Source organism: Oncorhynchus nerka, linkage group LG22 (genome assembly GCF_034236695.1).
Source record: "Oncorhynchus nerka isolate Pitt River linkage group LG22, Oner_Uvic_2.0, whole genome shotgun sequence".
Lineage (NCBI taxonomy): Eukaryota > Metazoa > Chordata > Actinopteri > Salmoniformes > Salmonidae > Oncorhynchus > Oncorhynchus nerka.
In genome coordinates this window covers 87,730,292-87,756,037 of record NC_088417.1, presented here as the reverse complement: position 1 = coordinate 87,756,037, position 25,746 = coordinate 87,730,292, and the positions used below count along the sequence as shown (strand labels likewise).

The following is a 25,746-nucleotide window of genomic DNA, read 5'->3' as shown; positions in this document are numbered from 1 at the left end:
CGAGGGTTGTGGGTTTGATTCCCACAGGGGACCAGTACAAAGAAAATATACTATGCACTAAGTACTCTCTGGATAGGAGTGTCTGCTAAATGACTAAAATGTAGGAGAGAGTGGAAATGTGAGAAGGACTACGAAGTGGCTGCTATGAAAGTGAACTCTGTTTATGTGTATTCATTCTGTTGAAAAATGTTTTGCAAATGGAACAAAACGGGGATAAACATACCTGAATTTGTCCAATAGAAACGCTTGTTTGCAACTGTTGGACTAATGATTACACCGTAGATCAGCTAGATGCAGGGAAGACTGTGCAAGGCGGTATTGAATGTGTCACTGTTTCTCCATATGTCACTGTCTGCCACCTCAAATCTTTCTCTTGACCTGTGTGCACCTACGTTGTAAACTTTCATTAATTGGCTAGGTTGTAGCAACCTCATGTTGGGTAGAGGGAAAATAAGAGTATCATGTAGCAGCCTAAACCTATTGATGTTACATTGAGCTGGATGAATGGAATATGAATGACAGTCAACCAGTATGCTGTAATAGAAATAAGGCCATGCTCATAAAAAAAAGAATCTGTCTCCCTCATCTTAAATAGCACCGACCTCCAATGGTATGTGTGTGTGGTGGTTGTGTAAGAAAGAGAAGAACAGAAAGAGCAAAGCGTTAAACGATAGACTGGACGTGTGCATTCTGCAGAACTAGATGAGGAGGAATCATGTTTTTCTAAGGAGGGATTTGTCCGATTCTTTACGCCGACCTTTCGCTAAATACCCTGTCAGTGTATCTGAGTTAGCGGCCTGCGGATGAGGTGGACAATGGAGTAGATGGTGTGTGTGTACACGCGTGTGCATGTGTGTTTGTAAAGGGCAGGGTCGGTAGTGCGCTGTGCTCCTGATGCAATCCATCTTTCCTTCAGGGGCAGCCAGGCCATAGAGCAACAGGCGGCTCACAGGGGAGAGGTGGAAGAAACCTTGTGGGTTCGATTCCCATTTGGATGAAATAGCACAGGGATATGATGCTCAGCCAGCATGATCTGGCTCTTCTCTCAGCGAGATCCACATTATAACTGAGCTACACACACCTTCAAGTGAACATAATAGGATACAATAATGCACACTGTGACATAATGTAATGGCACATGTTGTTATTGCTGTAAACCAGGGGATCCATAAATGACATTCATTTAACAGTGGACTCCATTGATGTAAAAAATATTTGTTGTATAGTATGTGTGTATGTGACTGCAGGTGTTTATTTCTGAAACTGAAACGTGTGTGTGTGTGTGTGTGTGTGTGTGTGTGTGTGTGTGTGTGTGTGTGTGTGTGTGTGTGTGTGTGTGTGTGTGTGTGTGTGTGTGTGTGTGTGTGTGTGTGTGTGTGTGTGTGTGTGTGTGAGAGAGAGAGAGATAAGGAATGATAGAGAACCCTTGTTTATGCTGTCTTTGGCAATAATCACAGATACTGCTCATGCCAATATTGATGCCAGATGGTATCCATCCGTGTCATGCCATCATGTCTTTGAAACAGGGAAGAGAGTGCCGTACATAACAAGAATAAACTGCCTAATGTGGCTGTGTAATATAAATACTAATCACACTCACATCACACCCACAGCTAAATTAGCCAAGCTAAACCGCTTACATTAGCACAATCCCCAATCTGCTGAAATAGGTCGTCTCTTAATGTAAGAGGATGAATCTGCTATTTGGATGCAATATGAGAAGGATCCCACAGACGTCAGTTCAATGTCTTGTTTTGATAAGAATATATGATATATGATAAGTACATTTATTTTTTAGGTTAAAAAAAACACAACATGCCCATTGGGTGATTACTTTTTTGAAAATCCAATCAGTTTTCCATGTTGAGTGAACTTCATCAAATAGATGTTTTGGGTTGAAATGACGTGGAAACAACGTTGAATCAACCAGTGAGATGGTTATTTTTGTCCAATAATGTTAAAATAGCAGATAGACTCAATATCACATATTATAATTTACAGAAACGTCTGTAAATGTTAAAGTATTTTGGTGAATAATTCAATAACCAAAAAAGTTACAGACAAAAACTGTTTGTTTGCTTCAGCTGACTAAAATTATTTTTATGGTGGTGGAAGTCTGGGAGAGACTAAATATAAAAAGGAAAGGGAAACCTAGTCAGTTGACCAACTGAAAACATTCAACTGAAATGTGTCTTCTGCATTTAACCCAACCCATCTGAAGTAAGAATTGGTCTGATTGCTTTAGGTTAATTATAAAAGTGTAATTTCATATCACTGCACTGTTCCATATTGCACCTTGGGACTGCAAATCCATGGACTTAGTTCTCACCTAATGGGACAGTAGTTCTCACCACCAGTAGTTCTCACCTAATGGACTGCACCAGTAGTTCTCACCTAATGGAATAGTTCTCACCTAATGGACTGCACCAGTAGTTCTCACCTAATGGGACTGCACCAGTAGTTCTCACCTAATGGACTGCACCAGTAGTTCTCACCTAATGGACTGCACCACTAATGGACTGCACCAGTAGTTCTCACCTAATGGACTGCACCAGTAGTTCTCACCTAATGGACTGCACCAGTAGTTCTCACCTAATGGACTGCACCAGTAGTTCTCACCTAATGGACTGCACCAGTAGTTCTCACCTAATGGACTGCACCAGTAATTCTCACCTAATGGACTGCACCAGTAGTTCTCACCTAATGGACTGCACCAGTAGTTCTCACCTAATGGACTGCACCAGTAGTTCTCACCTAATGGACTGCACCAGTAATTCTCACCTAATGGACTGCACCAGTAGTTCTCACCTAATGGACTGCACCAGTAGTTCTCACCTAATGGACTGCACCAGTAGTTCTCACCTAATGGGACTGCACCAGTAGTTCTCACCTAATGGACTGCACCAGTAATTCTCACCTAATGGACTGCACCAGTAGTTCTCCTAATGGACTGCAGTTCTCACCTAATGGACTGCACCAGTAGTTCTCACCTAATGGACTGCACCAGTAGTTCTCACCTAATGGACTGCACCAGTAGTTCTCACCTAATGGGACTGCACCAGTAGTTCTAAATCAAATCAAATCAAATCAAATTTATTTATATAGCCCTTCGTACATCAGCTGATATCTCAAAGTGCTGTACAGAAACCCAGCCTAAAACCCCAAACAGCAAACAATGCAGGTGTAAAAGCACGGTGGCTAGGAAAAACTCCCTAGAAAGGCCAAAACCTAGGAAGAAACCTAGAGAGGAACCAGGCTATGTGGGGTGGCCAGTCCTCTTCTGGCTGTGCCGGGTAGAGATTATAACAGAACATGACCAAGATGTTCAAATGTTCATAAATGACCAGCATGGTCGAATAATAATAAGGCAGAACAGTTGAAACTGGAGCAGCAGCACAGTCAGGTGGACTGGGGACAGCAAGGAGTCATCATGTCAGGTAGTCCTGGGGCACGGTCCTAGGGCTCAGGTCCTCGAGAGAGAGAGAGAAAGAAAGAGAGAATTAGAGAGAGCATATGTGGGGTGGCCAGTCCTCTTCTGGCTGTGCCGGGTGGAGATTATAACAGAACGTGGCCAAGATGTTCAAATGTTCATAAATGACCAGCATGGTTGAATAATAGTAAGGCAGAACAGTTGAAACTGGAGCAGCAGCATGGCCAGGTGGACTGGGGACAGCAAGGAGTCATCATGTCAGGTAGTCCTGGGACATGGTCCTAGGGCCCAGGCCAGTTGAAACTGGAGCAGCAGCATGGCCAGGTGGACTGGGGACAGCAAGGAGTCATCATGTCAGGTAGTCCTGGGGCATGGTCCTAGGGCTCAGGTCCTCCGAGAGAGAGAAAGAAAGAGAGAAGGAGAGAATTAGAGAACGCACACTTAGATTCACACAGGACACCGAATAGGACAGGAGAAGTACTCCAGATATAACAAACTGACCCTAGCCCCCCGACACATAAACTAATGCAGCATAAATACTGGAGGCTGAGACAGGAGGGGTCAGGAGACACTGTGGCCCCATCCGAGGACACCCCCGGACAGGGCCAAACAGGAAGGATATAACCTCACCTAATGGACTGCACCAGTAATTCTCACCTAATGGACTGCACCAGTAGTTCTCACCTAATGGACTGCACCAGTAGTTCTCACCTAATGGACTGCACCAGTAGTTCTCACCTAATGGACTGCACCAGTAGTTCTCACCTAATGGACTGCACCAGTAGTTCTCACCTAATGGACTGCACCAGTAGTTCTCACCTAATGGACTGCACCAGTAGTTCTCACCTAATGGACTGCACCAGTAGTTCTCACCTAATGGGACTGCACCAGTAGTTCTCACCTAATGGACTGCACCAGTAATTCTCACCTAATGGACTGCACCAGTAGTTCTCACCTAATGGACTGCACCAGTAGTTCTCACCTAATGGACTGCACCAGTAATTCTCACCTAATGGACTGCATCAGTAATTCTCACCTAATGGACTGCACCAGTAGTTCTCACCTAATGGACTGCACCAGTAGTTAAGAAAACGTTGTGGTCAGGTTGATATGCCTGGCCTCTGCAGTCGGTGACCGCCATCCTCCATCAGTCGCCCGAGGATGTCAAGTTTTGTGGAGCATTAAGTGTGTTCCTGCCCATTCCTCTCAGCCTGTTCCCTATTTCCTGCCTCTCTGCACACCCCTCCCCTACCCTCCCCTTCCACCACTCTCTCGCTCCACTCCTCAACCATATTTTTGCCACTCCCCTTGGGATCATCTTAACCTTCACAGTCCGAAAATGTAAAAAACTAAAAAACAAACGAAAAGAGTAAGCTCAACGTGGTCGCTATGAGTGTGTTCATGTGTGAGTGAATGGGAGAGACAGTTGGAGAGATGCTAAGTGATATTTACCTCTCTCTCTCTCTCTCTCTCTCTCTCTCTCTCTCTCTCTCTCTCTCTCTCTCTCTCTCTTCCCCATCCCTCCATTCCTCCAGTAAGGTGACTGTCACACCTCTCCTCCTGAAATATCATCTGTATCCATCCACCCATTCCTCCTTTCTTTCTTTCTTTCTTCCATCCATCCATCCATCAGTCCCTTTCGTTCCAGCAGCTATCAGTCAATAGCTCAACAGCGCAGCAGTTAGTCTCAGGACAAACAAAGGCAGTATCCAGCCATCCATCACCTCAACTCGCTTTTTAATCCACCATCACTGAGTAGCCAAACTACCTGTTTTAAAGAGCACGCACACATACAAGCATACACACAGGCATGTTTGCATTTATCTCTGTGTGTGTGTGCACTTTAGTATATTAGGATCCTATGATGCAGCTGGATTAAAGCTATATACTGAAAGTGCACCCCCTCTCGCTTAGTTCTACTACTAAATGTCAGTTTGAAAGGTTATATTTAAAGTGGAACTGACAGTGTTTTAGCAACATGAAATCGTATTCAAACCTGTTCATGTACACCCCCAGGAAAAATCTGACAATTTAAAAAAAACATTTTCTGACAAGCAAGCACTTAGATATGGTCATTTTCACGTTTTCATAAATCCATAGAATGTTTTGGAATGACGTATAGTAAGGCATTTGTGAAAATTCTATAGCAATATAGAGTGAGAAAGTAACGTGCGTTTGGACAATTGATAGACACTGCAGTAAATAAAATCTAATAAAAACATCTGTCTTGTCCAGGACCGGAGTCTACTCAGACCGGTGCGCCATAGCCAATCAGAGCTAAAGTAGGCCTATATGCATATAAGCCATTTGCCACATGTGCCTGCGATTCACTTTGAACTGGACTGTGTGTTTATAGGCAGTAGCAACAGCGCGACCGTAGATCATTAAAACGCATTTGCCAAAAGCCACAAAATACACCTGAATGGATTTCTGTAAATATGCAAATACCACAGGAGTTCTCTTACATTTGAGAACTTCACAGTCCTATTGATCAAACAACCATGAAAAGTGTCCCTCATTTGCCTATGCGCATCAACAATAACAAGATCAACTAATGCTAGCCAGAGCGAGATGAGCTTAAATCTAATGAGGGAAGATGGTGCCGAAGAACATGGCTGACGTTTTACATTCTCCCAACCAATTGTGCAATTTTGTTATTTTTTTGCCTTTTGTTTAACTTATTTTTAAACTTATTGTGTACATAATGTTGCTGCTACCGGCTCTTATGATCGAAAACTTCTGGACATCAGAAAAGAGATTATTCAGCGCCGACTGAAATAAACTTTAACGAGTCCAACGAGAAGGATATACTGCTTTCACTGGAACAGGCCCAGATCCCCGCCTTTTGCGTGGAGAAAATACGCCGGAAAAGGGGACGCAGATCGGGGATCCTGCTGAGAAGCCAGAGGCGAGCAAATAAACACCCAATGCCTTCCATTCTTCTTGCTAACGTGCAATAGTTAGAAAATAAAAAGTGAGGACCTACTATGAAGATTATCCTACCAAACGGGACATTAAAAACTGTAACATCTTATGTTTCACCGAAGCATGGCTGAACGAAGAAATGGACAATATAGAGCTGGTGGGATTTTTCATGCATCGGCAGAACAGAGACGCTACCTCTGGTAAGACGAGGGGTGGGGGTGTGTGTCTTTTTGTCAATAACAACTGGTGCGCGGTGTCTAATAATAAAGAAGTCTCTAGGTATTGCTCGCCTGAGGTAGAGTACCTTACGATAAGCTGTCGACCACACTATCTGTCAAGTTCTGACCTTAGTTCCTTTGTGATGTCTTTGTTTTAGTATGGTCAGGGCGTGAGTTGGGTGGGCAGTCTATGTTATTTTTTCTATGACTTGGTATTCCTGTTTGGCCTGGTATGGTTCTCAATCAGAGGCAGCTGTCAATCGTTGTCCCTGATTGAGAAACATACTTAGGCAGCCTGTTTTCACCCTTGAGTTGTGGGTGATTCTTTTCTGTTCTGTGTTTTTCTTCAATGTACAGGACTGTTCGTTTGTCTCTCCCCCCCCCCTCCCCCAGTGTTCAGTTGTTTCATTAAAGAATATGAACACTTACCACCCTACGCATTGGTCCTCCTCTTCTTCCACCCACGACAGTCTAGCCATGACACCTAGGTATTTGTAGTTGTCCACATAATCTAAGTCAGAACCGTCCAGAATAGTGATGCTCGACGGGCGGTTGGGTAGCGATCGGTTGAAGAGCATGCATTTAATTTTACTAGCATTTAAGAGCAGTTGGAGGCCACCGAAGGAGTATTGTATGGCACTGAAGCTCGTCTGGAGGTTTGTTAGCACAGTGTTCAAAGAAAGGCCAGATGTATACAGAATGGTGTCGTCTGCGTAGAGGTGGATCAAAGAATCACCTGCAGCAAGAGCGACATCATTGATATATACAGAGAAAAGAGTCTGCCCAAGAATTGAACCCTGTGGCACCCCCATAGAGACTGCCAGAGGTCTGGACAACAGGCCTTCCGATTTGACACACTGAACTCTATCTGAGAAGTAGTTTGTGAAACAGGTGAAGCAGTCATTAGAGAAACCAAGGCTGTTGAGTCTATATCCTTCCAGGATACCCTGGCCAGGCCTGCTCGCAGAAGTGTTTTCGGGAGCGTTTGACAGTGATGAGGGGTGGTTGTTTGACCATGGACCCATAACGGACGCAGGCAATGAGGCAGTGATCGCTGAGATCCTGGTTGAAAACAGCAGAGGTGTATTTAGAGAGCCCATTTAGAGGGCCCATGAAGGTGCCCATGTTTACGGATTTGGGGTTGTACCTGGTAGGTTCCTTGATAATTTGTGTGGGATTGAGGGCATCTAGCTGAGATTGTTGGACGGCCGGGGTGTTAAGCATATCCCAATTTAGGTCACCAAGCAGTACAAACTCTGATGAAAGATGGGGGGCAATCAATTCACATATGGTGTCCAGGGCACAGCTAGGAGCTGGTAGGGGGTCTATAACAAGCGGCAACAGTGAGGGACTTATTTCTGGATCTCGAACTGTTTGTGCATAGACCTGGATAGTATGACAGAACTCTGCAGGCTTTTGCTTTATTGTTTTATTTGAAAGGATATGGCCCGTTATAATTCCCACTTATGTACATAGGATATATTTGTATATATAATTTTAACATTAAAACAAAAGAAAAGATCAATAATATTTGTCCAGCCTTTGCTGCTATGCTTGCAGATGTGCATAATATGCTGTTTATTCTATTCGGCCCGCGGACCTTTAGATTGACATGTGCGCTAGCCTATTGGGCACGTTATGACTGACTTGTGATCATTGTCCTTGCTAGTTTGTATTCGCATTCCCAGCCTTATTTACAGTCGTGCGTTTTTGTTCAAAATATTGAGTTGTTGAAACTGAAACAGTGAATCCCGAATGTGTGGATGCAGCAAGCAATGTACCAGGCCATCTGTGATTTATAACCTGATAGCAGTATTTTTTGGACTACCAAGAAATGTATTGGTGAATTAAATGAATCATGCATTGAACTGCATCCATCTATTTTGCCAACAATGTCTTACTGTGTGTCATGTAAGTTTGAGTCCAATAGAGCCTATTTTTAAAACCTCTTATAAAGTTATTTTTGAAGCATAAACTGGGAATTGTATATTTTATATTATGAGTGTCTGTTTGTTTCATACCTGAAAGTAGTTAAAATTGTGTCAGCCACTGTTGTCCAGCAGCGCTTGATAACATACTGTTGGAGAGACTAAACTAATAGGATAACAGCCTACAAAATGGCACCCCTCTGGATACGTCATAAAACACCTAAACAACGGCACTTTGGTCTCTATGACACACATTCTTTATAGCTCACTACACAATCTGCCCGTCCTGATGGTGTACTCAAGTAAAAAGAGAGACTATTTTCAAAGAATGGTCACAGTTTGGGAACTGAATGCCAATGAGGTACTTGGTGGAACAGAATGCAAATGTGTCCAAGTCTCCAGGTCCAGGTATAAGAGAGAGAGAGAGAGAGAGAGATGGAGAGAGAGAGACCAAGAGAAAGAGAGAGTTAAAGCCCCTGAGCCTTTAGCACAATGTTCAGTTTAGTTTCCCACTAAAACAAAATGTTATTTTCTTTTAACATGTTCAGGTTCCTTGGAGAGAACTACAAATATATCTTGCTGTTTTCTGCTGGTAAATGTGGAATAAATTCTCCAAGTGTATAAGCACTTTCTGACACCTGCTGATGTAAAAAGGGCTTTATAAAATACATTTGATTGATTGATTGAAATGTCCATCATCTGCTGTTCCTTAACTGCTAGCTACTCCTAAATATGAATATTATATAAAAGTCATGGGTTGAGACATACTGAATCACCCACCTGAATCAAACAACTCCTACATGATGCCCCCTGGAATATCATCAAGCACAGATGGTGAGCATAAAACTTTACTGCCTCTGTAATTGTACAATCTAATTTAATCTCCAATACATAAAAAACAGGTAAACACTGAAATCATAAATGTAGTGATCAGTGTCACTACCTCACAGGAGAGGCATTTGAAAGTAAACATGTTTTTTTCAAAATGCATTTTTGAGCAGAAATGCCTTCTTGAACATGTGAACTTTGATGTGCCTTAATAACAAATGTGTATGCCATCTGTAAATACAAATACAATTGTTAAATTATGAACCTAGTTGGTTTAGCCACAGAAAAGACAGGAACGCTCCCACTAGCCATGATTGGCTGAAATAATGGATGGGCTGGACATGCTGTTTGGATTGGTCTGCCATGTAGCACTCTTCTGTCTATAATGAGCTGCTCAGTATGTGTAGGTAATCCTTTCTAACTCAGATTTCTTTTAAAGATAGCTCTCTTTCTGGAGGACTGAGTTTTGAAATCAGTGGAATGCCCGGTGGAAGCAGAGTATGGTAGCCAAGAGGATGGAGAAAATTCAGGCGTTTGATTGCAAATGCAGAGGGAGTCGAAGGCTGTTGTATAAAACACCTGTCTCCAAATTACATCTTCAAACTAAGGGCAACCATGGCATCCGCGACAGAAAGGGAGAAGCGTTCATTGTGTATACGGGTAAGAGAGTCTACCTAGCTACATTGTATTATAAGTTTGTAATTTTGTCAGAAGTCGTTCTCATTGCAAGTTAAAGCAGCTAGCTAACATTACTGTACATGTATGAAATGTTTAGTAATATTATTCTACGTCTAAACAAGACTCCACCTGCAAGTAGCTATTTCACTGTACCTTTGACACTTTCTATATCCTGTGCATGTGACAAATAAACTTCGATTTTATATGATATAGTGTGTGTTTACCAGAGACGGTAATGTGAAGGACAACATGACTTTCACCAAAGTCAAATTAGGATTTAACGTAAGGCCAACGAGAAAAGTTCCAACAATTATCCAGTAGAATGCCCTGCTTTTAATTCATCACACTTACAACCATAAGCTATTTTTTCTAATTATCTTAACTATTAATTATATTAATTAACTTGCAAATAATGACCTTGTTGTGATGAATGACAACTGTATACAGACATATTGATAGACGTAATATAAACCAGCCTTTAGTCTTGAAATCTTTGGTTGTTTACACATGTGACTCCTTAAAGAGATGGATGGGTGAATGGGTGTACACAAAGAAGAGCTCTCCAGTAGGTGTACCAAAACATTCAAGAGCCTTTTTCTCAAAAGTGGGGTTACAAGTTTATACATTTTCAAAGCAGAATTACTTTCCCATTGTTCCTTACCTGTAGTGTATGATATTCAATTGTATAGCTCTGAGTCTATTTCAAACGTTGCTACATAAAACCGAGCTGGTCGGTCACATTTTACTATCCAATCCACCGGAGCCCATTCCCTTTGGACAAAACGGTGTTTCATCCTGGATGATCAGACACTCATCTGGGTGAGTGAGTGAGTGTCACTCTACCCTTAATAGAATTGTTTCAGCCAATAGTTGGCAGTGTTCTTGTGTTTATTTTCTCTAATAATATTGTCAGGGCAACAATATGCCGTAAGACCTAAGGGTTAGGACGACTAGTGGGGTTGTGACCAGAACGATGCTGATTCAAGTCCCTGGTGCGGTACTCTGTTGTGGTGCCCTTGAGCAAGGTCACTACTGTTTCAGCATACTACCTGTACCTAGTTGTGGAAACAAACCAAAAAAACAGTTTAAAAAGTACAAGTCTCAGAAGATATAAAAGTTTGCAGAGCAAGGTCAGGCCACTCAGTAGAATGGGATGGCTTCCTGCTAAAAACCTTTTCAGCATTGAGAGGAACATTCCCATTTACTTTATTGTTGACTTTGGAATCTCTTTGATCCTCCTCTCCCTAGTCCCTTTAGGCTATAGCTGTGTTCAACATAACCCCCCTACAATAGAATCAAGAAAAACTCAGAAAACTGTCAAATATTTCTTTACAGTATATGATAACATCTTACAGTATTTTCTCAAACTTCTTCAAATAACTATGTCTTCAAATATTTTCAAAAAGATCTAATTAAAGATCAGATTAAATGCATACACACCGCACACTGTATAGATGCATATCATCGATAAGATCCCATGTAAAGAATCCCATACCTATCACTTTCTCTTAGATCTCACTATCGGAATCTGTTTTTGTGTGTGTGTGTGCGCACGTATGTGTTGTGTTTGGTGCTTAGCTTCTTGACACAGCACTGTACTCACTACGTAGGCTCCTCATTGCTCGAAGTTAGCCGAGATAATTAAGGGAGGACAGCTCTCTCCAGTGCCCTAGAGCCTTGATCACGCTGGGTCCACTGACTGGGGCTATTCATTTGCACAGAGGAACACAGCGCGAACACAGGACATCTCCCCGGGGGAGTGATGTTGGGTGTGTGTGTGTGTGTGTGTGTGTGTGTGTGTGTGTGTGTGTGTGTGTGTGTGTGTGTGTGTGTGTGTGTGTGTGTGTGTGTGTGTGTGTGTGTGTGTGTGTGTGTGTGTGTGTGTGTGTGTGTGTGTGTGTGTGTGTGTGTGTGTGTGTGTGTGTGTGTGTGTGTGTGTGTGTGTGTGTGTGTGTGTGTGTGTGTGTGTGTGTGTGTGTGTGTGTGTGTGTGTGTGTGTGTGTGTGTGTGTGTGTGTGTGTGTGTGTGTGTGTGTGTGTGTGTGTGTGTGTGTGTGTGTGTGTGTGTGTGTGTGTGTGTGTGTGTGTGTGTGTGTGTGTGTGTGTGTGTGTGTGTGTGTGTGTGTGTGTGTGTGTGTGTGTGTGTGTGTGTGTGTGTGTGTGTGTGTGTGTGTGTGTGTGTGTGTGTGTGTGTGTGTGTGTGTGTGTGTGTGTGTGTGTGTGTGTGTGTGTGTGTGTGTGTGTGTGTGTGTGTGTGTGTGTGTGTGTGTGTGTGTGTGTGTGTGTGTGTGTGTGTGTGTGTGTGTGTGTGTGTGTGTGTGTGTGTGTGTGTGTGTGTGTGTGTGTGTGTGTGTGTGTGTGTGTGTGTGTGTGTGTGTGTGTGTGTGTGTGTGTGTGTGTGTGTGTGTGTGTGTGTGTGTGTGTGTGTGTGTGTGTGTGTGTGTGTGTGTGTGTGTGTGTGTGTGTGTGTGTGTGTGTGTGTGTGTGTGTGTGTGTGTGTGTGTGTGTGTGTGTGTGTGTGTGTGTGTGTGTGTGTGTGTGTGTGTGTGTGTGTGTGTGTGTGTGTGTGTGTGTGTGTGTGTGTGTGTGTGTGTGTGTGTGTGTGTGTGTGTGTGTGTGTGTGTGTGTGTGTGTGTGTGTGTGTGTGTGTGTGTGTGTGTGTGTGTGTGTGTGTGTGTGTGTGTGTGTGTGTGTGTGTGTGTGTGTGTGTGTGTGTGTGTGTGTGTGTGTGTGTGTGTGTGTGTGTGTGTGTGTGTGTGTGTGTGTGTGTGTGTGTGTGTGTGTGTGTGTGTGTGTGTGTGTGTGTGTGTGTGTGTGTGTGTGTGTGTGTGTGTGTGTGTGTGTGTGTGTGTGTGTGTGTGTGTGTGTGTGTGTGTGTGTGTGTGTGTGTGTGTGTGTGTGTGTGTGTGTGTGTGTGTGTGTGTGTGTGTGTGTGTGTGTGTGTGTGTGTGTGTGTGTGTGTGTGTGTGTGTGTGTGTGTGTGTGTGTGTGTGTGTGTGTGTGTGTGTGTGTGTGTGTGTGTGTGTGTGTGTGTGTGTGTGTGTGTGTGTGTGTGTGTGTGTGTGTGTGTGTGTGTGTGTGTGTGTGTGTGTGTGTGTGTGTGTGTGTGTGTGTGTGTGTGTGTGTGTGTGTGTGTGTGTGTGTGTGTGTGTGTGTGTGTGTGTGTGTGTGTGTGTGTGTGTGTGTGTGTGTGTGTGTGTGTGTGTGTGTGTGTGTGTGTGTGTGTGTGTGTGTGTGTGTGTGTGTGTGTGTGTGTGTGTGTGTGTGTGTGTGTGTGTGTGTGTGTGTGTGTGTGTGTGTGTGTGTGTGTGTGTGTGTGTGTGTGTGTGTGTGTGTGTGTGTGTGTGTGTGTGTGTGTGTGTGTGTGTGTGTGTGTGTGTGTGTGTGTGTGTGTGTGTGTGTGTGTGTGTGTGTGTGTGTGTGTGTGTGTGTGTGTGTGTGTGAGGTTTAATTTGGAATTGGATTTTCACCACCTTCTAGGCTACTGTCTGTAGTGTATAGTGGGGATGGATCCTCTTTGACATACCCTGTCTGTAATGTTCCCATTTAGTGTTTCTGCCTGCTGTTTGTCCACTCTACCTGCTTGCGTCTGTCTGAGTGCCTGAATTCCTAAATGTGTGTGTGGCAAATTCTGACAGCTAGTATGACTGGAGAGGAATATGAAGCTCCCGTTACATATCATTGTTCTGCAGTTGTTGCTCTTCTGAAGCTCAGGGTCCTGCTGTTGTGTCAAGTCTCTCCCTCAGCATCTCTCTCTCTCCTCCCACTGAAAGAGGGACTCCTCACTTCATCTAAGCATCTGTGCTGTGATGAGAAACTCTACCTAGCAAACTAGGACACTCACTGCGTAATCAGCAAGAATCAGCAGGCAGCAAAGTCAAAAAAGAGAGAAGAAATCTGTTTGCAGTGGGAAGCACAATTTCGTATACTGAACGTGCAACTGCTGACAAAAGTAGTTCAGCCAGTAAATATTGTCCATATAGGCTTTTCTTTATCTACGATGTATTTATTTATTAATGCCTCACCCGAATATCTTAAGAGGGGGTGCATCAGAGTTTAAAACTGACGCTACTCCTACGTACTGGGTCCATCTCTTCTGACACAGTATCTTAGCTGCCTTTTATTTTACTTATTTCTTCCCTTCCTTTTTCTACCCCTCTTTTGGTTCATTCACACTACAGAGTCAAGCTGAACCAAGCTGAGCCAAGCTGTACTCTGCTGATCTGCTTACTTATCCAACATAGTTACTGGAACCAAGCACACTTAGAAAAAAGGGTTCCAAAGGGGTTATTCAGCTGTCCCTGTAGGATAACACTTTGGTTACAGATATAAAAAAAATGTTTGGTTGCAGGTAGAACCCTCTGTGGTAAGGGTTATACATATAACCCAAAAGGGGTCTACCTGGAACCAAAAGGGTTTTTCAAAGGGTTCTCCTCTGTGGACAGCCGAAGAACCATTTTAGGTTCTAGATAGCACCTTATATCTAAGAGTGCAGGAAAGGACAATGGGTGCGTTGGTAAATTGCCTCCAGTGTCAGAGTGCACTCTGGGACATTCATAAATTCAGAGTGTTGTCAGATTTTCAGTTTGTAAATTCCGAGCCATTCACTATTAGAGTGGTCGGAGCGCATACTGGACGCTCTGGCTGCTTGGGCTGAAGAGTAGGGTTGATCCGAGAGTTCTGATCTCAACGGCAGTCAAGCACCGAAGTTAACTGGCTAAAGTTGGCTAGCTTGCTAGCTACTTTCAGACATTAATGAGAGAACACTTCACTCTGGCAATTTGACTTGCCCTAGCAGACCTGGTTATAGGGCTATACTCTTGGAAAAAAGGTGCTATCTAGAACCTTAAAGGGTTATTCGGCTGTCCTCATAGGAGAACCATTTGAAGAAAACTTTTTGGTACCAGGTAGAAACCTTTTGTTCCATACAGAACCCATTCCACAGAGGGTTTTGCATGAAACCAAAAATGTTCTACCTGGAACGAAAAAGGATTCTCCTATGAGGAACCCTTTTTTTCTAAGAGTATACTGTATAAGGGTTAGTGATTGTAACTGTGTTACTGGCAACACTTGAATTTGAAACCTGTCTTAACAACTGGTTGTAGGTTGTACGTAAATGCATCAATTATTCTGCGCTCTGAGACTATCAAACCAGAGTGCACTTATATCACAGTAGATTGCCAGAGTGAATTTATGAATGCACCCAATGTGAAAAGAAAATATCCAAGCCAGCATGGTACAGTTTGACATGATCATGTGAGATGAGTATTTGTGACATAAACCTTCCTTCTCTCCCTCCTTTGCAGTGTGGAGCATGACTTCCGACTGCAGGAGGGGGCAGTGACCCGCACGTGGAGGGTAGAGGACCCTCCAGAGGTTTCCCTCCTGCCCACTGTGACCCCTCAGCCCACCACGCCACACCGCCAGGAAACACCCCTGCCGGTGACACTGGCACGCCCTCCTCACAGCGGCAAGAAAAGCAGGAAGAAGTGCTTCTGGTTCTTGTGAACTTTAAACTTTGGAGGGAGGGTGGGATAGGGAAGGACACAATGAATAAGGCCACTCCTTAAGATTGTGAAGGACGGAGATGGATACAGTACTTTATATGCTTCCTCTATAGACTGTGAGGGTCTGAATGGTAGTGTGTGAAGTGTGCGGCCCTGATGTGGATGGAGAGAGAGAAAGAAAATGGAAGCTCAAAACAAGTGTGAGAATAAGCAGTAAACAAGAGGGTTTAAAAGAGATATAAAAGAGGTATAAAATAGATATAAAATATAAATAAGAGTTATAAAGAGAAATCAAACATAAATAACAGAGGTATAAAAGAAACATAAAAGTAGTTAAAGGACCTAGAAGAACCGTAGTGTGTAGATGAATGGAATCTGTGCTGTTCCTGGTATTGGAACTTTATAGAGTGAAGAGTGAAACGAACATGCTTGTGTTGTAGTTGCACCTCAATAAATGCCTTTTCAGCACCTGTGGTCAGTTTTAAGTGCAGGGAGGGAGGTACTGTAAAGGCAATTGTTGAAGTGAAAGTGTAGAAGATGAAAATAAAGGGTGAGGACAAAATGAAGGTTAAGAAAGTGAGGAGGTATAAAAGGTTAGGGCATGGTGGGATTAAAAAAGAGCGGAAAAGAATGAGTGTACAGAGAGAAGAGTGGAAGGATCCATCCGCATCACTAATGGACAAATGATGGTTAGAACACCAGCTTTTATACCCTGATACGTTTCAACAAATCAATTATTATGATGACCCTTATTCAAAACTTTTAATATAATTGATTATACAAAAACCACACACATACATACAACAAGACAGGCTGAGAAACGCACCAGGAGGAAAAGGAGGAAAAAAACATATTAAAGTGTACATAAAACACAGAGTTCTACTGGTTGAATTGCTATATTTCAGATACGGATTACTGCTCTATAAAGTATTTTACAACAACTTGTTTGGGAATATTGTCATTAATGCTGTCATTGATTTTTTACAAGATTAAGTCTTGTGATGAGTCACAAGTTGGTATAGCTTGTTAGCAGTGCTTTTTGTCGGCGGGTAACTACAGAACGAACACCTGTTGCCTGGCCTAAACACAATTAGCGTTGTTACCTCGTACCCCTGCACATCGACTTGGTAGTGGTACCCAGTGTATATAGCCAAGTTATCGCTGCTCATTCGGTATTTATTCCTGATTATATTATTTTTCTATTATTTCTAATTGTTTCTTTCTGCATGGTTGGGAAGGCCCCTTAAGTAAACCTGTTGTTTACGAAGCATTTGACAAAAACAATTTTGTTTGAGCTCCACTGTTATAGCATGCCACTCTAGCTCTCTGTCAATTCCCACCGTTCGGAGTTAGCTAGCTGAACTTTTGACTGTCTTAGCTGGCTAGTGGGCTAACTGCACCACAGGTGTTTTAGCTAGCAACCTTTGGGCTAAACCCCCATTCGGTTTGTTTGGCTAACACGAGCGGTGCTGTTTCTTCACAGTGTGTTACCACACCATTGAAGCACCATCCCTTTTACATTAACCTAGCCATGCATTTCTACCTCAAGATACTCGTGTCAGAAATTGGTATTTCACGCGATGGCTCAGCTAACTGGCTATCGACAGTTAGCCAGCTAATTACACTGAACAAAAATATAAACGCAATATAAACGCAACAATTTCTACGATTTTACTGACAAATCAGTCAATTGAAATTCATTAGGCCCTAATCTATGGCTTTCACATGACTGGGAATACAGATATGCATTTATTGGTCACAGATACCTTCAAAAAAGGTAGGGGCGTGGATCAGAAAACCACCAGTTGCCTCATGCAGCGCGACACATAGAGTTCATCAGGCTGTTGATTGTAGTCTGTGAAATGCTGTCCCACTCCTCTTCAATGACTGTGCGAAGTTGTTGGATATTGGCGGGAACTGGAATACGCCGTCAAACACATCGATCCAGAGCATCCCAATCATGCTCAATGGGTGACATGTCTGGTGAGTATGCAGGTCATGGAAGAACTGGGACATTTTCGCCTCCAGGAATTGTGTACAGATCCTTGCGACATGGGCATGTGCATTATCATGCTGAAACGTGAGGTAATGGAGGTGGATGAATGGCACAACAATGGGCCTCTGGATCTCGTCATGGTATCTCTGTGCATTCAAATTGCCATCAATAAAATGCAATATGGTTTGTTGTCTGTAGCTTATGTATTCCCATACCATAACCCCACCGCCACCATGGGGCACTCTGTTCACAGCGTTGACATCAGTACACCACTCACCCACACGACACCATGCGCGTTGTCTGTCATCTGCCATCTGCCAGTACAGTTGAAACCAGGATTCATCCAAGAAGAGCACATTTGTCTAGCGTGCCAGTGGACATTAAAGGTGAGCATTTGCCCACTGAAGTTGGTTACGACGGTCAAGACCCTGGTGAGGACCACAAGTATGCAGATGAGCTTCCCTGAGATAGTTTCTGACAGTTTGTGTAGAAATTCCTCAGCTGTGCAAACCCTCAGTTTCATCAGCTGCCTGGGTGGCTCGTCTCAGACCATCCAGTAGATGAAGAAGCCGGATGTGGAGGTCCTGGGCTGGCGTGGTTAAACGTGGTCTGAGGATGGTCTGCCAAATTCTCTAAAACAACGTTGGAGGCAGCTTATGGTAGACAAATTAACATTATATTCTCTGGCAACAGCTTTGGTAGACATTCCTCAAGTCAGCATGCCAATTGCACACTCCCTAAAAACTTAAGACATCTGTGACATTGTGTTGTGTGACACAACTGCACATTTTAGAGTGGCCTTTTATTGTCCCCAGCACAAGTTGCACCTGTGTAATGATCAAGCTGTTAATCAGGTTCTTGATATGCCACACCTGCTACCTGGATGGATTATCATGGCAAAGGCGAAATTCTCAACAGGGATGTAAACAAATTTGCGCGCAACATTTTTGAGAAATAAGCTTTTTGTTCGTATGGAAAATTTCAGGGATCTATTATTTCAGCTCATGAAACACTTTACATGTTGCGTTTATATATTTTTGTTCCGTGTAAATATCCCTTTTAGCTATACTTTCACTACACCGAAGGTATAAAGACTGCATTTATTTCCCAGCAGCCTGGTAAATAAAGATTTCTGATAAGTGTCCCATAGTGAGATGTAAAACCAAGACGACTGAAAGAGAAATTTGAGTATGAATATGTAACCCCGGTTCTCTGAAGGAGACATCTCACCAGATTTCCCTTCTTGCAAGACTCATGTAAGAGGTAGTTCCCTTTCAGTCAGTCAACTTCAGTACAACATACTATGGGGAGTCGCACTCTAGCGACTTCGGTTGAAGGATCTACAATCACGCCTGACAAGGCCACTGAAATCCGCTTCTCGCTGGAAGCCCCACCTTCCACAGTTCATAAGTGTAAGGCTCGGATTCATTCCTTGAATTATTCCGCTTTTCACTTCGTGTGAACAGGAATGATTCACTCTACTAAAACAAACAATTGGAACACGAGACTGTACGTTGTACCAACAAAACTGTCCCTTAGTGGTAGAGCGTGGTCACCCCCTGGATGTTGTGTTCTGAAGTTTGTATGGTTCTCATACGTTTCCTAATCATGAACAGTTATTTATTATTCTAAATGCTTGACCTGTAAAATGGTAAGTAAAATGGCTAACGCGACCGAAACGACGAAGGCTAACAAGCTGGGATTGGGTTTGCGACCATGCCCCAATGAATCAAAAGATAGTCACGTTTGTTGTCTTGTATGTCACGGGTCAGTGCATGCTTAGGCTGCCCCAGCTCTAATCAGTTTGTGTGCTAGACTAGGGGACGGCTGGCACTGCTCTAATCAGTTTGTGTGCTAGACTAGGGGACGGCTGGCACAGCTCTAATCAGTTTGTGTGCTAGACTAGGGGACGGCTGCCCCAGCTCTAATCAGTTTGTGTGCTAGACTAGGGGACGGCTGGCACTGCTCCTCTACTAGTCTGCAGTGCAGGTTCTCTTGACAATCGTGTAACATTCTTTAGGGGGCTTGGCGCTCTTTTAAAGATGTAAATCTTTACACATCACGAGAAAACAGGAACGGACCAACTGGCGCACCAGTGGTCGCTGATCCTCTTTTACGAGTTTCTGCCAGTGGTTTATATTCAGCCAACATTGAACTGGGTGCCTTTCCATTGATTCTTGTGGCTCCCTGTTGGCCAAGGCAGCCTTGGTTCACAGAGATCATTCTCCTTCAGGGAACAGTAGTTATGGTCACAATGTTACATTCTTAGAATGAGGTCAACCGTGAAACGCCTGTTGACCTAAATGCAGGACCCTAAACATTTATGCATCTAATATGATTACGCAACCCAACACAAGGAGATGCAAAAGCAGTGCATCATATTTCCCCAGATGGCTGTGCAGACAGCTCACTTCTCCTGGACGCTGCAGGGCCCATCACACAAAAAGAAGCCTCATCTGCTTTAAGACTGCAAACAACGAAAACCACGCCAGATTCCTTGTTAGTGATGGTCTCTCTCATCGTGACACATACTTGTGTCAACAATGTACACAAATATTTGATAACAACAGTGTCATTTTGTTTTCTTCTAAATTCTATTCAATTGATTCAAATGATTCTACCCATCCCTATTTGTAACAGAAATGTAGATGCCAGTTTCCCAATAGAGACCAGACAGTGTTCTCTGAAGGAAGAAGAATGGAGTATTTTGTATGTGAACAGATGTAGTCTGGCAGATATAGCAGAGAGGGAATTGATATTTCAAGGCTTCACAGACACAACCCAACAGCCTAACTGTTTCAGGGTGCAACGCTCTGAACAGGTTTCAAGCAACATGCCCCTGTTTGTCGATAGATAGGACACTTGGCTGAACATTTGGAGAGAGAGAACTGGCATGTTTTGCTGCCACTGAGCACTCAGACATGGATCCTCACACAGTCACAGAGTCTCTCTCTCTCTCTCTCTCTCTCTCTCTCACTCTCAGTCAGTCACTCACACATACACTACCGCTCAAAATGTTGGGGTCACTTAGAAATGTCCTTGTTTTTGACAGGACAAATACATTACAGTGTCTAGTTTGAGAAACAGACGCCTCACAAGTCTTCAACTGGCAGCTTCATGAAATAGTACTCGCAAAACATTAGTCTCAATCTCAACAGTGAAGAGGCGACTCCTGGATGCTGGCCTTCTAGCCAGTTCCTCTGTCCAGTGTCTGTGTTCTTTTGCCAATCTTAATAATTCATTTCTATTGGCCAATCTGAGATATGGCTTTTTTTTGCAACTCTGCCTAGAAGGCCAGCATCGCCTCCTCACTGTTGACGTTGAGACTGGTATTTTGTGGGTACTATTTAATGAAGCTGCCAGTTGAGGACTTGTGAGGCATCTGTTTCTCAAACTAGACCCTCTAATGTACATGTCCTCTTGCTCAGTTGTGCACCGGGACCTCCCACTCATCTTTCTATTCTGGTTAAAGCCAGTTTGCGCTGTTCTGTGAAGGGAGTAGTACACAGCGTTTTACGAGATCTTCTATTTCTTGGCAATTTCTCGCATGGAATAGCCTTCATTTCTCAAACAAGAATAGACTTGACGAGTTTCAGACGAACGTGCTTTGTTTCTGGCCATTTTGAGCCTGAACCCACAACTGCTGATGCTCCAGATACTCAACTAGTCCAAAGGCCAGTTTTATTGCTTCTTTAATCAGGACAACAGTTTTCAGCTGTGCTAACATAATTGCAAAAGGGTTTTATAATGATCAATTAGCTTTTTAAAATGCTAAACATGGATTAGCTAACACAACGTGCCATTGAAACACAGGAGTGATGGTTGCTGATAATGAGCCTCTGTACGCCTATTGTAAGGGTTTTCCTCCTCTTCGTCTGAAGAGGAGGTGTAGCAAGGATCGGACCAAGATGCGGTGTGGTAAGTGTCCATGGTTGTTTATTTAAAAACATGAACTGAACACTCAATGAATACAAAACAATAAACGTGAACAAAACCGAAACAGTACCGTGTGGCGAACAAACACAGACACGGAAACAATCACCCACAAACACACAGTGAAACCCAGGCTACCTAAGTATGATTCTCAATCAGAGACAACTAATGACACCTGCCTCTGATTGAGAACCATACTAGGCCAAAACATAGAAATTCCCAAAACCTAGAAAAACAAACATAGACAACCCACCCAACTCACGCCCTGACCATACTAAATAAATACAAAACAAAGGAAATTAAGGTCAGAACGTGACAGTACCCCCAAAGGTGCGGACTCCGGCCGCAAAACCTTGACCTATAGGGGAGGGTCTGGGTGGGCGTCTGTCCGCGGTGGCGGTTCTGGTGTGGGACGCGGACCCCATTTCAACATTGTCTTAGTCCGCCTTATTGTCCGCCTCCGTGGCTTTCTCACCATGGCCACCCCTCTCAATGACCCCACTGGACAGAGGGGCAGCTCGGGACAGAGGGGCAGAAGCTCTGGACAGAGGGGCAGCAGCTCGGGACAGAGGGGCAGCAGCTCGGGACAGAGGGGCAGGGGCTCTGGCGCCTCTGGGCTGAGGGGCTCGGGACAGAGGGGCAGGGGCTCTGGCGCCTCTGGGCTGAGGGGCTCCGGCGCCGGACAGGCGGGACGCTCCGGCAGCGGCGCCGGACAGGCGGGACGCTCCGGCAGCGGCGCCGGACAGGCGGGACGCTCCGGCAGCGGCGCCGGACAGGCGGGACCACCTGCAGGGAGGAGACAGAGAGACAGCCTGGTGCGTGGGGCTGCCACAGGAACCACCAGGCTGGGGAGACCTTCAGGAGGCTTGGTGTTAGGAGGAGCCTGAAAGACTGGGCTGTGGGGGAGCACTGGAGCTCTGGTGCGCAACCTTGGCACCACTTCCCCAGGCTGGACAACTACTCTAGCCCGGACCCTCCAGAGTGCAGGCACAGGTTGAACCGGGCTGTGGGTAAGCACGGGAGATCTAGTGCTTACTACACGCACCTCTCCCTTTGGCTCCACTCCCACATTTGCCCGGCACGAGCGGAGCGCAGGCAGAGGACGCACTGCACCCTCCCAGCGCCCCGGAGACACAGCACGCAGAGCCGGCGCAGGATAACCTGGACCAAAACTGCGTACCGGCGACCAGACCCGCTGAGCAGGCACCATACGCCCTGGCTCAATGCCCACACTCGCATGGCACTCTCGGGGGGTGCCCTATAGCGCACCGGGCTATGGGCACGCACTGGCGACACCGTGCGCTTAACCGCATAACACGGTGCCTGACCAGTAATGCGCTGCTTATCATAAGCACGAGGAGTGAGCTCAGGTCTGCTACCTGGCTTAGTACCACACCTCGTGTGCCTCCCCCAAAAATAATTTGGGGCTGCCTCTCGTACCTGTCGCACTGCCGTGCTGGCTTCGCCAACCTCATTCTCCTGTAGCCTTCCTTGCACTGCTCCATCGAATCCCAGGCGGGCTCCGGCACTCTCCCTGGGTCGACCGCCCACCTGTCTATCTCCTCCCAAGTCGTGTAGTCCAGACTCTGCTCTGATGCTGGCCGCTGTTGTTGCTGCTGCTGCTGCTGTCGTCGCGGTTTTTTACCACGCCGCTCAGCTTTCGCTGCCTCCAGCTCTGCTTTAGGGCGGCGATTTTCCCCAGCCTGTGCCCAGGGTCCCTCTCTGTTCAGTATCTGCTCCCATGTCCAGGAGTCCTGTGATGCTGGCCGCTGTTGCTGCTGCTGCTGCTGCCGTCGCTGCGGTTTTTTAACCACGCCGCTCGGTCCTTGGTGGGTGGGTGATTCTGTAAGGGTTTTCCTCCTCTTCGTCTGAAGAGGAGGTGTAGCAAGGATCGGACCAAGATGCGGCGTGGTAAGTGTCCATGGTTGTTTATTTAAAAACATGAACTGAACACTCAATGAATACAAAACAATAAACGTGAACAAAACCGAAACAGTACCGTGTGGCGAACAAACACAGACACGGAAACAATCACCCACAAACACACAGTGAAACCCAGGCTACCTAAGTATGATTCTCAATCAGAGACAACTAATGACACCTGCCTCTGATTGAGAACCATACTAGGCCGAAACATAGAAATTCCCAAAACCTAGAAAAACAAACATAGACAACCCACCCAACTCACGCCCTGACCATACTAAATAAATACAAAACAAAGGAAATTAAGGTCAGAATGTGACACCTATGTAGATATTTCCAACTACAATAGTCATTTACAACATTAATAATGTCTACACAACATTAACAATGTCTACACTGTATTTCTGATAAATATTATGTTATTTTAATGGACATAAAAATTGCTTTTCTTTCAAAAACAAGGACATTTCTAAGTGACCCCAAACTTTTGAACGGCAGTGTACATTCTGGGATGTTGCATCACACAACCTAACTCAGTTTAATAGAGGCATACCAACTGAACTGTCCATCCTGCTGTGCTTCAGCGAGGTATACAAATCAAGTCAAATCAAAATGTATTTGTCTGTCACGACATCCACCGAAGTCGGCTCCTCTCCTTGTTCGGGAGGCGTTTGGCGATCGACCTCACCGGCTTTCTAGCCATCGCTGCTCCATTTTTCATATATCCATTTGTCTTGTCTTGTTTTCATACACACCTGGTTTTCATTTCCCCGATCAATCTACTTGTAATTTACGCTCTGTTTTCCATCATGTTTTGTGTGTAATTGTTTTCATGTCAAGTGATGTTTGTTAAGCGTTTTACTTTATTGTTCCATTTTTTCTGCGTGTTTGTTTTGTTGTGCTCCCGGTTTGGAACTATAATAAAGTGTGCTTTATTCATCATACTCTGCTCTCCTGTACCTGACTTCGCCTTCATACACACCTTGACATTGTCACATGCACCGAATACAACAAGTGTAGATCTTACCTTGAAATGCTTACTTACGAGCCCTTAACCTCTTACCTCTACCTGGGACGCTTGCGTCCCAACTAGAGCTCTGGAAATGCAAATGCGCTACGCTAAATGCTAATAGTATTAGTTAAAACTCAAAAGTTCATTAAAATACACATGCAGGGTATCAAATTAAAGCTACACTCGTTGTGAATCCAGGCAACAAGTCAGATTTTTAAAATGCTTTTCGGCGACAGCATGAGAAGCTATTATCTGATAGCATGCACCAATACACTACAACAGAAAAGCACAGCAGGGGACGTAAACAAAATAATTAGCATTTCGGCGTTACACAAACCGCACAATAAAATAGAAAACAGTCATTACCTTTCACCATCTTCTTTGTTGGCACTCCTAGATGTCCCATAAACACTATTGGGTCTTTATTTCGATTAAATCGGGCCATATAAAGCCAAGATATCGTTATATGTAGACTGTGTGATAAACGAAAAAAACAGCGATTTCACAACGTAACGTCATTTTTAAAATTCAAAAAGTAGACGATAAACTTTCACAAAACACTTCGAAATACGTTTGTAATGCTACTTTAGGTATTAGTAAACGTTAATAAGCGATAAAAATCATCCGTAGGCGATGTAGATATCATTAGCTGTCGTCTTGGAAAAAATTTCAGGAGAGAGCTCTTCCGGAATGATCTGGGCGGAGACCGGAGGTAAGCGGTGCCCCTCTTTCGGTTCAACCAAGAATCAAAGATGATTAAATTCACAAGATACTCGACAACATGGGGATGCTGTGGGAGTTGAATGCTCGGTCTTATCTAATTCGGCTCACTGTTAACAATTGCTGGAAGTGGCGCAAGGATATTTATTTCCATTTTCTGTGATCAGGTTTTCCTGCGCTTTCCGATGTAACGCACGTTATGTAATAGCCACAGTCGTGATTTAACCAGTTTTAAAAACGTCCGAGGGTTTCCTATACACACATTCTAACCATATGAACGTACTATATTCCTGGCATGAGTAGCAGGGCGCTGAAATGTTGCGCGATTTTTAACAAAATGTTCAAAAAAGTAGAGGGTCGACTGAAGAGGTTAACCAACAGTGCAGTTCAAGAAGAGTTATGAAAATAAAAGTATAAGTAGATGTGCTTTTGCGGTGCAAGTACCATAGTCCCAAAATTATAAACACACATACACACACCCTCCCACCAACATACACACACACTAGCCCCCTATAACACACACACAAACCCCCCAACACACACAGACCCCGACACACATGTATTGTGCTTCTCTCAGAGAAAAATACATTATCTCTCAGACAGAGCAACACAGTTGTTTCTCACCCACACATCCAGAGGCCTATCCCCA

The 25,746-nt window shown here is 44.2% G+C and overlaps 1 protein-coding gene across 1 annotated transcript in view; it reads left to right on the top strand.

Moving 5' to 3' along the window:
• LOC115104745 (basic proline-rich protein-like) overlaps positions 1–16,430 on the top strand; it is a 32,224-nt gene extending 15,794 nt beyond the window's left edge. The window contains exon 3 of the mRNA XM_029626096.2: positions 15,313–16,430. Coding sequence (XP_029481956.2) covers positions 15,313–15,514 — 202 coding nt within the window. The 3' untranslated portion in view covers positions 15,515–16,430. The remainder of the gene's footprint in view (positions 1–15,312) is intronic.
• Positions 16,431–25,746: the final 9,316 nt, after the last annotated feature.